Source organism: Rana temporaria, chromosome 1 (genome assembly GCF_905171775.1).
Source record: "Rana temporaria chromosome 1, aRanTem1.1, whole genome shotgun sequence".
NCBI lineage: Eukaryota > Metazoa > Chordata > Amphibia > Anura > Ranidae > Rana > Rana temporaria.
Window position 1 is genome coordinate 610889840 of NC_053489.1, and position 13637 is coordinate 610903476.

Here is a 13637-nt window from a genome sequence, read left to right on the forward strand (position 1 = left end):
CAATCTGACAATGCAAATTCTTTCAAATCCACTTTAGATCTGCCAAAACTGTAATGAGGATCTACTTTAAAGCGGTTTTAAAGGTAAAAAAAAAGTTCCCCTAAATAGCTTCCTTTACCTTAGTGCAGTCCTCCTTCACTTACCTCATCCTTTGATTTTTGCATTTAAATGTCCTTATTTCTTCTGAGAAATCCTCACTTTCTGTTCTATCTGTAACTCCACACTGTAATGCAAGGCTTTCTCCTTGGTTTGGAGTGTCGCGCTCCCCCCAAGGAGAGTCAGAACGCCCACTAACACACAGCTCCTTTCTCTATCTGCAATGTAGAGAGAGTCCTGACTCTCCTGCTCGCCCCCTCAAGGGACGAGCACGACACTCCACACCAGGGAGAAAGCCTCGCATTACGATGTGTAGTTACAGGCAGAAGAACAGGAAGTGAGGATTTCTCAGAAGAAATAAGGACATTTAAAAGCAAAAAACAGAAGGTGCAATCGGCGCAAAAATAATACAGAAGAAAAAAAACCCTTATGCAAGCTGAACACTATTAGAATAACACAAAATTCTAGTGGCAAAAGTATAAAGAAAGAAGTGCAGCGCAAAATATAAAACGTTGAAATTTAATCTAGACGTGAAAAATCACGACATAAATAGACATATAATAATAAGTGAAGTCCATAAATCGGGTATGTGCAAGATAAGCATGTAGCAAGTGAAAAAGTCCATAGAAGATGATAAACCAGTGTAAAGGTCCACAAAAAGTGACAATCCCTCCACCACAAGTCTCTCTAGGTACTCTCACCTCCAGGTATAGACCCCTGAATTACCAGGAAGTCATACAAAGCAGACAATAAGACCGATCAAATCCTCATAAGAAATTGCTTAAAACTCCACAGAGACAGCTAGTTTTCCTCTAGGCTCAGCAGGCAGAGTATATAAACAGGAAACGGAGGGAATAATCTAAGTGCTCACCGTTTGATAAAAAGACATGGGCATTTATTTTAAATACAAGCTACTCGCAAACAGATCAGCATAAACAGCGTGTAGTAAACTCGTGGACAATACAGCAGAGCGGTTGACGTCATGAGCAGCTGCTAAACCCCCGGACGCGTTACGTTCACATAGAACTTCCTCAGCAGGGCACTTCTTTCTTTATACATTCAAAAACAAAATGGAAGGATGAGGTAAGTGAAGGAGGACTGCACTAAGGTAAAGGAAGCTATTTAGGGGAGTTTTTTTTTTACCTTTACAAACCCTTTAAGCTATCCAATCAGGCAGGCCCTTGCACTAAATGCTGTTTGGTAGATCTAAAGGAGGTTGTTCAATCTGATTGTAACGTGTGCAGTGAACGTAAAGGGAGACCTGTTGAAATATAAGTAATGAAGCTGTCCTTGTCTACTTGTTTTTATAAACGTGCAGGTTCCAGGACTGTCCTCCTAATTTTAGCTTTACTAACTAGCATTTCTTTAACCACCAGAAAAAGTATGCAGGCAGTGAAGTTTTATATTTTTTGTTGTTTGTTACAGGTCAGGGGCTCGCTATGTAGTGAAGACACAGATCAGGATGACCGCTCTGAGCAAACAGCAGTGGCAGCTTTCCTTATTTCTGTCTTCTCAGGACTAAGGATGAGCTCCGGCGTGTTCCCACAGTGCACGTGCGGAGCCCGCCAGGAAGTCAGAACCATGCTGCGCTAATCACAGGCAGTGAGACATTGTCCCGATGCTCGGCTGCAATGTCTCACTGTCTGTGGTTAGCGCAGCATGGTTCTGACTTCCTGGCGGGCTCCGCGTGAACACGCCGGAGCTCATCCTTACTCAGGACCCCTAAGGGTCAGCTCACTTAATACTGATCATATGTTTGCATTGTTTCCATCAAGTTTGTCGCATGCTAGCTTTTTAGGCCATTTTCACACTAGTGTGTGTGGTGGGGGGGGGGGGTTGCCTAATACCACAGAAGCAGTGCAGTGTACCCATGTGTTTGGAGCATGTTAGCTGCACTTTCTCATAATTAAATTGTGTCCTGCGTATTTGTTTTTCCTGCTTTTTTTGGTGCGCTTTCTAAAAGTGCACCATAGATTCAGAATGCAGGAGTTTGGTGCTCTTTCGGAATGTGCACCAAAACTACGGGACATAAGGCAGCTAACCAGCTCCACACAGGTGGGTAAGATTCACTAGTAGTGAGATTTCCTGGTCATCCCATTCTGTGTTCTATCCAGCAAAAGGCTAGATGACCGTGTCATGCTCCTCATGATCTAGGTGGAAGATATGGTAGGAATATGTGATAGGAAGCTGGCAGAGCCCACACGAAACTGAAATGATGTACATTTTAATGGAAATACAGAGCTGGCTTTGAACTAATTTCTGCACAACCTTTTTAAAGTGTATGCAATACTAAAATGAGTAGTGAGGTATACAATACAAGTGTGTCTTTTCTATTTGTGTGTTCACCTGATTATGTTCTTGTGCAGGTCCCCATGCTGAAACCGCCAGTGGATGCCAGAACCTGCAGTGTGGTTTTCGGGCCTGCTGCCGATCTGGTGAATGACCTCTCCTACCTCCCCCACTCATCTGAGCAGCCATTCTTTCATGCACTTTACCCTTTCTAGCACATGTTGTGTGTTCAGGAATCCTTCTGGAGTTTTTCCTTCTGAGTTGCATTCATCATATAGTCTTTGAGCAAACTGTCAAGCGTAGTAACAGTTTTCGCTTAATAAAATCTTCATTCCCCAAGCTGTTTGTTTCTTTCTTGGACCGCTCTTCTTTTACATTTTTTTTTCTTAAGGTAACCTTATTGTTTTGAAAAAGACAAAAAAAGGTAATACAAAACTACAGAAACGGCACTCGACAAGAAACGGTGAGCAACATAAGTGTGCATTCAACATATCGATAGCTAACATGGAAAGATCACATACTCAATAACAAGGGGTCACAATTATGTATACTGTACTTGGAAAATGTAAAGGTCAAACAGTTCAAGTACAATCACAATAATGTCTAAAAGTCATAAATTGCAGAAACAGGATATGTAATTGAAATAATCAAGGTGAAAACAAGAATTTAATGACGAGATACAAAATGTAATCATCAGATAATTTAGTTCAGAGTCTACGCATAGGGACCAGACTTTGTGGAATTTCCTAGGACAACTTCTAGCTTTGTAGGTAAGTTTTTATACATTGGTATGACCTGGTTTACTAAGGCAAGCCATGAAGTGATTTGGGTGGGGGCTGTGATTGCCATTGCATGGTTGTATAATTAAAAACGAAGCACAAAAAAAAGCTGTATACTCCATGGAATACTTTAATCAATATAGCCCAGGAGACACCTTATGGCAGAGGTCTCAAATTGGCAGCCCTCCAGCTGTTGCGAAACTACAAGTCCCATCACGCCTCTGCCTGTGGGAGCCATCCTTGTAACGGTCATCCTTGCAATGCCTCATGGGACTTTATTAGGTTACTGCGTAAGTGAGCTTAAGAAAGCCGTAACTTAAGGCACGAATAGGTGGACATTCATATCATATGGAAATCATATGGAAAAATGTACCATCTGCAACTGAGCAGTTGGCAAGCAGCAGGGGGTCATTTACAGAGGTGGAAAAGAAGACAAGTAGTGTAAGATGATCAATCCAAGAATTTTGTTTGTAAAACCTTATCCGTAGATAAGATGACCATAGGAACCTGTATGGTAAGGATTCTCTGCACACTGTTTGAGATCCGGAATATCTGCTCTCCACAGAATTTCAGTACTTTGTAGATGGTCAGTTTTGAAGTGAAAAAAAAAACAAGAAATAATGTTTAGAGTGTGTTGGGTCATGCAACAAGTTTTCCGGAGCAGAGGGTTGCATGGGGACATTAGTCAAACCAAATTGGGCCCAGTGGCACATGTGTGTCACATTTGCAAATATCGGAAATGGGCAGTAGAGTAAAGTTTGTGCTCCATTTTTGAAATTCCAAAAAAAGGGGCACAGCGAAAATAAATAGAAGTTTCACCCCATATTTAGTCCAGAGCAATCCATCAGTATGTTGATAGAACTCCTGCAAGCGTGGATTGTGCCAGAGAGTTTTAGCGGGAAAATACGGCACTGAAAAAGGGTTAAAAGTGCTGCTGCCAAAGCGCTTTGGGGGGTGTTTTAGGAGCGGTTTATACACTCTCCTAAAGCACCTTTAAAGATGCTGCTTGCAGGACTAGTGTGAAAGTGTCCTAAATCAGTGGTGCAGGTAGACTAGAGTGAACAATTCTGAACAAACCCTCATTTGCTTCTGTAGTTGCATGCTGTATGGTCAGAATCATTTTCAAACTCACAAGTGAGGCACTGACACATGGTCGGACCGAACCGATGAGAATGAACCGAAGGTCAGTTTCATCGGACCGAACCGACCGTGTGTATAGGCCATCGGTCTGTTTTCCTTCGGTCCAAAATTTTAAAACATGCCTCAAAACCAAACCGATGGACCGCTGCCCGATCCCACCAAACCGATGGTTAGTACAGAAAAGCATGCTCAGAATCAAGTCGACGCATGCTTGGAAGCATTGAAATTCGTTTTATTCAACATGTCGTGTGTTTGACGTCACCGCGTTCTGACCCGATCGTTTTTTGGAACGATGGTGTGTACGCATCATCAGGCCACTTCAGCGGTGAACCGATGAAAACGGTCCGTCGGACCATTCTCATCGGTTTTGTCCGACCGTGTGTACGGGGCCTAAGATTTTTATTTATATAACAGTGGTTCATGAAGGAAAGTTTTGTGTGTATGGGGGAGGAGACGCAGGCAGTAAACCTGTTACTATGCAGTGCATGGGCAAAGCACAGGCTCTCCTTTACTGTGTGTTTAAAAAGGGGGGGGGGGGAACTCCCAGGGACCACAATGATACAAAAGATCAATAAGGTCATTGCAATATATTCTGTGAATTAATCTGACCGTATATGTGTGTAAAATTGCCAATGGATCTATAGCCAAACAATAATATTACATGATAAATTGTGGAATTGGTAAGTACTGGACTGGGTGGAGCTTTTTTTTTTTTGGTGGTCCAGCGGGTGGCATGATTGATCTACATTGGGAAACGTGTTGGGTTTTTTTTTGTTTTAAATAAAGGACTTGTCAAGCGTGTGTCTTTATTCTTGTTTACGCTTTTTTTTTTTTTTTTTTGGTGAATGGGTAGGGGTACAATGTATGCATTCACATGGGCCTTATTAAATGGGGGCTTCCATATTCTGATAAATCTGCAGTCCACCTCAGCACAGGGTTGTGGGGGAAAGGCCCTTGTCCCCATCAATATGTGGCCTAGTATGGTTCAGGAGGGGGTGCGCTCGATCATGTCTCCCCCCCCCCCCCCCCCTTTCCTGACGGCCTGCATGCTTGGATAAGGGTCTGGTATGGATTTTTTTTTATTTATTCTTAAATTTGGTGTGGGGTTCCCCTTAAAATCCATACCAGGCCCGATGGGTTTTTCTGTTTACTTTTTTTATTGCTGGCGTGCCCCCCCCCCCCCCTCTTCCTTTCGTCTCTCTTTGTTTATAAAAACAACGGCCATGGACAACAGAGAAAAGGATTTTACGGTGAGTACAAAAAAAAAATATTTTCTCCTTTCGTCCATGGACGGACACAGCTTCCTTAAATCTTGACTTGTTAGACGTCCCCAAGCAGTGTCAAAAAAACGAGGTGTGGGAACAGCAACAAAAACTAACTTCACTCCAAACAAGCAGAGCTCCTCAACGGAGGAGGTGCTACTTTAAACAGCCACCTGCAAAACCTTACGGCTGAAGGAAGTATCCGAAGATGCACTCACATCAATCTTGTAAAATTGAAAGAATGTGATCGGACGACCAAGTCGCCGCATTACACACCTGTGAGACAGATGCTTGATGTTGGAAAGCCCAGGAGGTACCAATTGCCCTGGTCGAATGCGCCGTGACAGGAAAGGGAGGTGCCTGCCCCTTAAGGGCATAGGCCTGAATGACGGTCTGCCTGATCCACCAAGAAATGCTAGCCGATGAGACTGCCAAGCCCTTCTGTGGACCAGACACGACCACAAACCGTGAGTCTGACCTCCGGAACGGAGCTGTAGCAGACAGATGCATCCGCAGAGCACGTACCATGTCCAAAGTATGTAACGCAGCCTTTGGGATGCGACAGTCGAGGACACAAGGAAGGAAGTACGATGTCCTCAGTCATGTGAAACAATGAAACTACCTTCTGAAGAAAAGAAGGTTGTGGGCGTAGCACTGCTTTATCTTTATGGAGGACCAAGTATGGTGGCTTGCATGACAAGACCGCCAACTCAGAAACCCGTCTGACAGATGTTATGGCCACTAGAAAGACCACCTTCTGAGATAGTGTCGAGAGGAATTTCTCTGATGTTCTCAAAGGGAGGTTCCTGAAGAGCCGAGAGCACCAGATTCAAATCCCATGGAGGAAGCAGTGGTGTAATTGGGGGAATCGCACGTCGAACCTCCTGTACAAACGTACCCACCAGTGAATGGGTCATTGAAAGAAAACAGCCAAGGCTGAAATCTGTCCCTTAATGGTGCTTAAGGCAAGTTTCTGATCCACTCTACGCTGTAAAAACAGCAGGACCCTGAAAACCGAATATGCCTGTGGACACCACTCCATCTCTTTGCACATAGAGATGTAGGCCTTCTAAGTGTGATGATCGATCTTCCGTGCCCTCAGCATGGTTTAAATGACCGAATCTGACAGACCTTGGTCCCTTAGTACCTGACTTTCAATAGCCATCCTGTTAAAGCTAGCGACTGTAAAGCAGGATGAAGTATGGGACCTTGAGACAGAAGGTCCTCCCGCATTGGCCACTAGGCGCACAAGGTCGGCATACCAGGGACTCTGGGGCAATTAGAATCACCAAATTTCCTCAGCCTACACTCTGCGGAGCAGATGAGGAAGCAACTTCAGTGGGGGAAATGCCTAAGTTAGTCGATACTGACCCCACGGGGCCACCAACACGTCTGTCCAGGGATTTCTAGGACCTGGCCACGAACCTTGACACCTTGCGATTGAGTTGAGAGACCCGGAGATCACGTGCGGCGTGCCCCCACCCCTGGCAAAGGAGTTGGAACACCTCCGGATGCAACGACCATTCTCCTTGGTCCAGCATCTGGCGACTCAGTCCTGCCAGTTTTCTACGCCCAGAATGTAAACGGCCAATAGAGCCGGAACACTCCTTTCCGCCCACCTTAGGATGTGAGCAACCTCCGACGCCGCAGCCGAGCTCTGTGTTCCTCCCTGATGGTTGACATAAGCCACCGCCGTGGCATTGTCCGGATGGATCCTGATTGGACGCCCTTGCAGTCTCTGCGACCACGAGGGGAGACGCAGCCTGATCCCTTGAAGCTCTAGTACATTGATTGACAGGTTGGATTCGTCGGGAGTCCAGCGACCCTGGGCCGACAGGACTCCCCCCCCCCCCCCCCAACCTGCGAGGCTGGCGTCCGTCGTGTTCACAGTCCACTGGAAGGGAAGGAACGACTTCCTGGACTGAAGAGCCGGGAATCTCGGCCACCAACTCAGAGAGGCCCTGACCAGGTGACTTACCTGAATCTGACGATCCAGAGACAATGGAGATCTGTTCCATTTGGACAGGATCTTCTTCTGAAAAGCTTGAGTGTGGAATTGGGCATTTGGTACTGTCTCGAAGGAGGCTACCATGAGACCCAGGACACGCATACAAAAACGGAGAGACAAGCATTTGCAAGAAGTTAACAACTTCACTGCCGTCTGGAGTGTCTGCAATTTTTCTAAAGGAAGGAAGACTTTTGCCTCCAAGGAGTCCAGAATCAATCCTAGGTACTCCAGACGCTGAGTCGGTACCAGGACCAACTTCTGAATGTTCAACACCCAACCAAATTCCTGGAGGTTCTGACTGGCTATAGACAGGTCGTCCTCTAATTCTGAGCCAGAAGCAGCTCTCAGAAGGAGATTGTCTAAATAGCCCACGACAGAAATGCCTCGCTGTCTCAGCAAAGCCAGAATCGGGGCAAGCACCTTGGTGAAAACTCTTGGTGCTGACGCTAGGCCAAAGGGAAAAGCCACAAATTGATAGTGCTCTTCGTTGATCGCAAATCACAGAAACCTCTGATGCCTGGCGCAGATGGGGACATGCAAGTATGCGTCCTTGATGTCCAGGGATGCCAGAAAGTCCCCCGGATGGAGCGCAGCAACCACCGAACGAATTGATTCCTTTCTGAACCTTCGCACCCTCACAAAGGCATTGAGGGCCTTGAGATCCAAGATTGGGTGGACTCCATCCTTCTTTAGGACTACAAACAGATTTGAATAGAATCCCCGAAATCTTTCCTCCAGTGGTACAGGTAAAATTACCCCGCACCTGAGCAAGTCTTGTACTGCTCCCATTAAGGCAGACCGACGAGCCGGAAGGAGAAGATTTGAGGGAAAGAATCTGTTTGGCGGAGAAGAAAGAAACACGATCTTGTACCCTGAAGTTGACCACCTCGCAGACCCACTGGTCTGCAAACCCGTGAAGCCACCCCACCCCCACCCTTGAGTCGGGCAGGGGAAAAACTTCATGCGGTAGCAGTCTCGTTAGGCTTGCGCACCCAGGGATGCTTCTGTCCCCCTGCTGGACCTTTGTCAACCTGGGAGGATCTGCCGACTGACCCTGACTGATGAATATACCGCTTCTGCGCGGAATAGGAGGGCCCTGGCTTATGGCGTGGCTCCTTCCCCTTAGAGGACTGAGGGAGAAGTGTGCTCTTACCTCCAGTGACATCCTTAATAATGTCGTCCAGCGATCTGCCAGAGCTTTTTTGGATGCTTGGTCAGCGGACCAGCATTTCAGCCAAATCAGGCGGCGCAATACCACCGCCAATACAGAGGCGCTGGAGATCAAGGGGTCCACATCCAGAGTGGCATCACAGACATGCACAAGGCCCTGTACCAACTGGTTGGCCAGCCTTACACACTCAGGGGGGAGCTGATGCTCCTCCACTGTCTGGCGCAAAATCTTTGCCCATTTAGTAAGTGTCTGAGACGCCAACGTTGCAGCCAAGATAGGCCGCAACGCAGACCCCAGCATGGTGAACATGGAACTGCTCACCGCTTCGGACTTCCTAGCAGTAGGGTCCTTAAATGCAGGGCTCCCCTCTCCTGGGAGAGTGGTTACTTTATTTAGCTGAGAGACCGGGGGTCCACAACTGGAGGAGATGTCCATTTTTTTTCAAAAGGCTCTCCTCAAAAGAATAACGGACCGCCATACGTTGAGGGATCACAAAGGACTTCTGTGGCCATTCCCATTCCTTATCTATGAACTTATCAAAGACAGTAACATAAGGAAAAACTTTACCATAGCGGTTCGATTTGTGTGAGACAGACCCCTCTGTGGAAGTCCCAGGTGCATCCTCACAGCATCAATAAGTGCACTCACAAGTGCCCTGTCTTGCGCTGACCTGGACGAGGGGTCCTCCTTACCAGGGAGGTCCTGGTCTGCATCCTCTGTCATACCAGAACTGGGGTCCTGAGCTGCAGCCAAGCCTGAGTCTGAGTCAGAGCATTCCCCAGAAGATAGTGGGGGGAGGGAACGCTTTTTACCCCCCCCCCCCTTACGCCTGTATGCTGCTTCCACACTGGCAACAAAGGGCTCCAGGACTGCTGACAAAGTATCCATGGGAACCGCAGGTTCAGGGGCACCGGTTGCTTCCTCTGGCATGTTTGGGAAATAAAGGCCAGATACTGATTCCATAATCACCCACTGACAGCCCTCAGGGTCTAAAGTGAAAACACTCAATAAGTCCACCCTCCTTGCTGCACCAACTGGGGGGGTTACCCAGGGGACTCACCCCTAGAGGGAGACCACTCAGCGCCGCTGCCCGCCTTCCGTCTGTACACAGCGTGTGTCTGAGGAAAACTGAGGTGATTGTGCTGTGTGCTGTTTAGGAAGCCAGTGCTAGAGGCCAAAACCCACTCCAAAATGGCCACCAGACAACTCAGAGAAAATGGCGCGGACCACAAGAAAATGGCCGCCTGCAATGCCGCCCTGCGTCACAGCGCGGCCACGGTAAAATAGCCACCAATGGAAAATTCAATAGAGAAAAGCAGGCACACTAAAAATGGCGTCAGCGCTGCAAAAATGGCGCCTGAGCACCGCGATGTGGATGAGAAGGCCGTGGCAGAGACTTCCCAGGAGACAGACCACCCCCCACAGAAAGTGGGCCCGACACCCCACAGTCCCCAACTGGACCCGGAGTCCCCCCCATAGGCACATCCCAGTCACAGTGACCCATAGGGCAGAAGGGGAAAGGGTGACAGAGAGCAGTGAAAGGGAGTACAGGAGAACCTCTTATTCCCGGGAATGCCCAGCTGTTCCATCCTGCCGAGGCAGGAGGAACCATACTTACCCGTCCTTGCGAGGACTTGCTGGCGCATCCCTGACAGGCCTACAACCAAGTGGTACGGAGTAGCTGTCGGCCCGGTCCACTGTAAGTGAGACAGCAGCAGCCCAGTCATATGTGGACCCCGAAGCATATGCTCACTGGCCACTCCTGGAGCCATGGGGCATGTCTTGGCCGACCCAGCGCGTAGCTAAGGTCTGCTCACGCTCGATGGCCAGACTGGGGGGACTACAAGGGTATATAACGGATATGCAATTAGCGGGCCTCCAGCTGTTGCAGAACTACAATTCCCATGAGGCATTGCAAGACTCTGACAGCCACAAGCATGACACCCAGAGGCATGATGGGACTTGTAGTTTTGCAACAGCTGGAAGTCCGCTAATTGCATATCCCTGGTATGTAATATCCAGCCTGTGTAGAGTGGTACTACAGCGCTACTACTAAATAATAAGCAGGAAAAAACACAACAAAAATAACCAAATGGTAAAAGCTGCATACAAAAAAGGTGTACAAAACCAAATAAAGTGAAGAAATGGTAGTAATGCACTAATACCAACATTTGCTGCTGTTAATATATAGTGTACAACATGTGCCAATGATACCAAATAGACACCCAAAAATATATATAAATGAGGTATCAATCAAATGCAATGTGAAACAAATTGAAGTGTCAAACCATTATGTGAGCAGACAAAGAAACATAAAAAAAAAACACATCCCCCTTCCACACACAGATCAGTACAATTAACTAGAAATGAGAAGGAACAGTCCTATGGTGTGCTGGGAGTTTTCACAGTGCTTGTTTGGCTCAGGCTGGCGCTCTGATAGTTCAGGGTGACACAGCTCATGAAAAAAAGGAAAAAACTAAGTCGGTGTTAGCAATACACTCACGAATCCCCAGATCAAAAACAGCTTGTTAGATGTAGCCTTTCATGCCGCTCAGTGCGGTGATCTCCTCATACAAACAGGTGTCCGTCGATTGCATCACTAGGCTCCTCCCCCACGCGTTGCGTCACTCGGCACGTGACTTAGTCATGGGTTGTCGGGTAACAGCAGCAGCTGAGCTTTTATCTGAGCTGACGGTGGAAAAAACGGAGGGGATTCCTATCACATCATTGCCGGCAAATAGCAAAATAAGGCTACACATACCCAATGTGAGCACTGTTTAGATAAAATTGAACAACTTTTATTACAACATTAATTTGATATAAAAATAAAAGCGTGTATCTGCTACCGCAAGTAAATCCTTATGCACCATAGGGAAGTGTTGCTGCCTCCAGTGGCCAGCAATGGTCATACACACATAATCTTATGAACATGGCCATAACAGACCTCTAGTGTGTACATGAATACATCTATTTGGATAGAATAACTTCATAAAACTGTAGAAAACTACATACATTTAAAATTAAGAAATAAAAATATGTATATGTAAAATAAAAAAGATACCATATACCCATGATTAGTAATCCAAAATAAAGCAGTTTAAGTCAAAATCAATATTTAGGCCATTAGGCGCTAAAGTACCTATCTCGTGTATCCATCTGGATTCACTTTTGCTTAATTCTCGTACTTTATGGCTTCCCCTCCAGTGGGGTGTATACTTGTCTATAGCCCAAAATTTCTAATCTTTCGGATTTTTTTGATGACATTGTGCAAAATGACGTGAAACATGCATAGGGAACCCCTTTTCAATGTTCTGCACATGTTCCCTAATGTGTTTCCATAAGGGTCTTTTTGTACGCCCTATATACTGTAGTGAGCAGGAGCATTGAAGGACATTTACCACACCCTCTGTTCTGCATGTTATGAGATTTTTAATTTCGTATTCTTTTTGGGTTACATTTGATACGAATTTGGAACATTTTTGACCATTTAAAATTTGTTTTTTTGCAGGCATAGCTTAGTTTGCAGGGAAAAAAACCCTTTTGTCCTGATAGAAGGTCAGAATACTGGATTTGCTTGGAGGATCCGCAACATTTTTTGCCACCAAATCCCTCAACGTAGGGGCTCTTCTGTAGATTACCCTAGGTAGACTGGGCAATATGCTTTGTTATTGTCTGTCTGCTTTCAGGATGGGCCAGTGTTTTCTAAAGATCGATTCTAATTGTTTGTGCTGAACATTAAAATTCAAGATAATGGGGAGTTCTTGGTCCAATTTATTTGTCTTCTCTTTGTCTTGTATAAGAGTGCTTCTTGGGATTTCATAGATATTCTTGATCTGTGCTTGTATAAATTCTTCATTATAGCCCTTTCTGGTGAACTTCGTGCCAATCACACTTGCTTGTTCTAAAAATACCTGGGAGTCTGAACAATTTCTCCTGATCCTCATCAGCTGGCCCTTTGGTATGTTGATCAACCAGGGATCAAAGTGGCAGCTATCCACTGGTATATAACTGTTTCTTTCTACTGGGTTAAAGTAGGTTTGCGTAGTAATTTGTTGTGCCTCCAATGAGATTTCCAAATCTAAGAACTGAATGTTTTTTTTCACTAATTGTGTATGTCAATTTGATGTTCTTCTGATTCTCATTGAGCTTATCAAAGAATTGTGTCAGAGAGGTGACGTCACCTTCCCAATCCACTATGCAGTCATCAATGTACCTTCTATACAGTACCAGCTGTTCAGGTGTGTTGGTATAGATAGCTGACTCTTCCCACTCAGACATAAAAACATTGGCTACGCTTGGCGCGTACTTCGCTCCCATCCCGATTCCATTTAGTTGTCCAAAATACTGTCACCCAGCTGCCAGTTGATAGAAGAATCTCAAAAATAAATAAAAAGTTCTTCAGGACTCTGGGCCCAATGGGAGCCAGGTCCTACTCCTCTACTAGGCAAAAAAAAAATGAGCTGCAGGGTGACCGGAAGGTCTGCCCCCTGGGCAGGGCTGTTCAACTGTTAAATGTACATGTATTTAAATATCTAACATGTCTGCCTAGTCCTCTCCTAATAGACGGAAGGAACATAACCCACGAGTCAAGATTTAAGGAAGCTGTGTCCGTCAATGGACAAAAAGAGAAAGAGCTTTCTTTTGGTGGTATTTGATCACCTCTGTGTTTTTTTTTTTGTTTTTTTTTTGCGGGATTGCTGTGGACAGATCTGACCCTAAGTGATATTTTTCGGGGACCAGTGACACCAATACAGTGATCAGTGGTAAGAAAAATAATAATGCACTAATCGCTGTATAAATGACACTGGCAGGGAAAGGGTTAACATCAGGGGCGATCAAAGGGTTAAGTGTGTTCCCTGCAAGTGTTTTATAACTGTGCGGGGGCTGGACTG

The 13637-nt window shown here is 45.9% G+C and overlaps 1 protein-coding gene across 2 annotated transcripts in view; it reads left to right on the plus strand.

Moving 5' to 3' along the window:
• The window catches only part of FBXL5 (F-box and leucine rich repeat protein 5), a 46831-nt gene extending 44107 nt beyond the window's left edge, over positions 1 to 2724 (plus strand). For both annotated transcript variants that reach the window (XM_040335225.1, XM_040335226.1), the window contains one exon: positions 2463 to 2724. In XM_040335225.1, the coding sequence (XP_040191159.1) occupies positions 2463 to 2539 (77 nt within the window). In that variant the 3' untranslated portion in view covers positions 2540 to 2724. The remainder of the gene's footprint in view (positions 1 to 2462) is intronic.
• The last annotated feature ends 10913 nt before the right edge of the window (positions 2725 to 13637 follow it).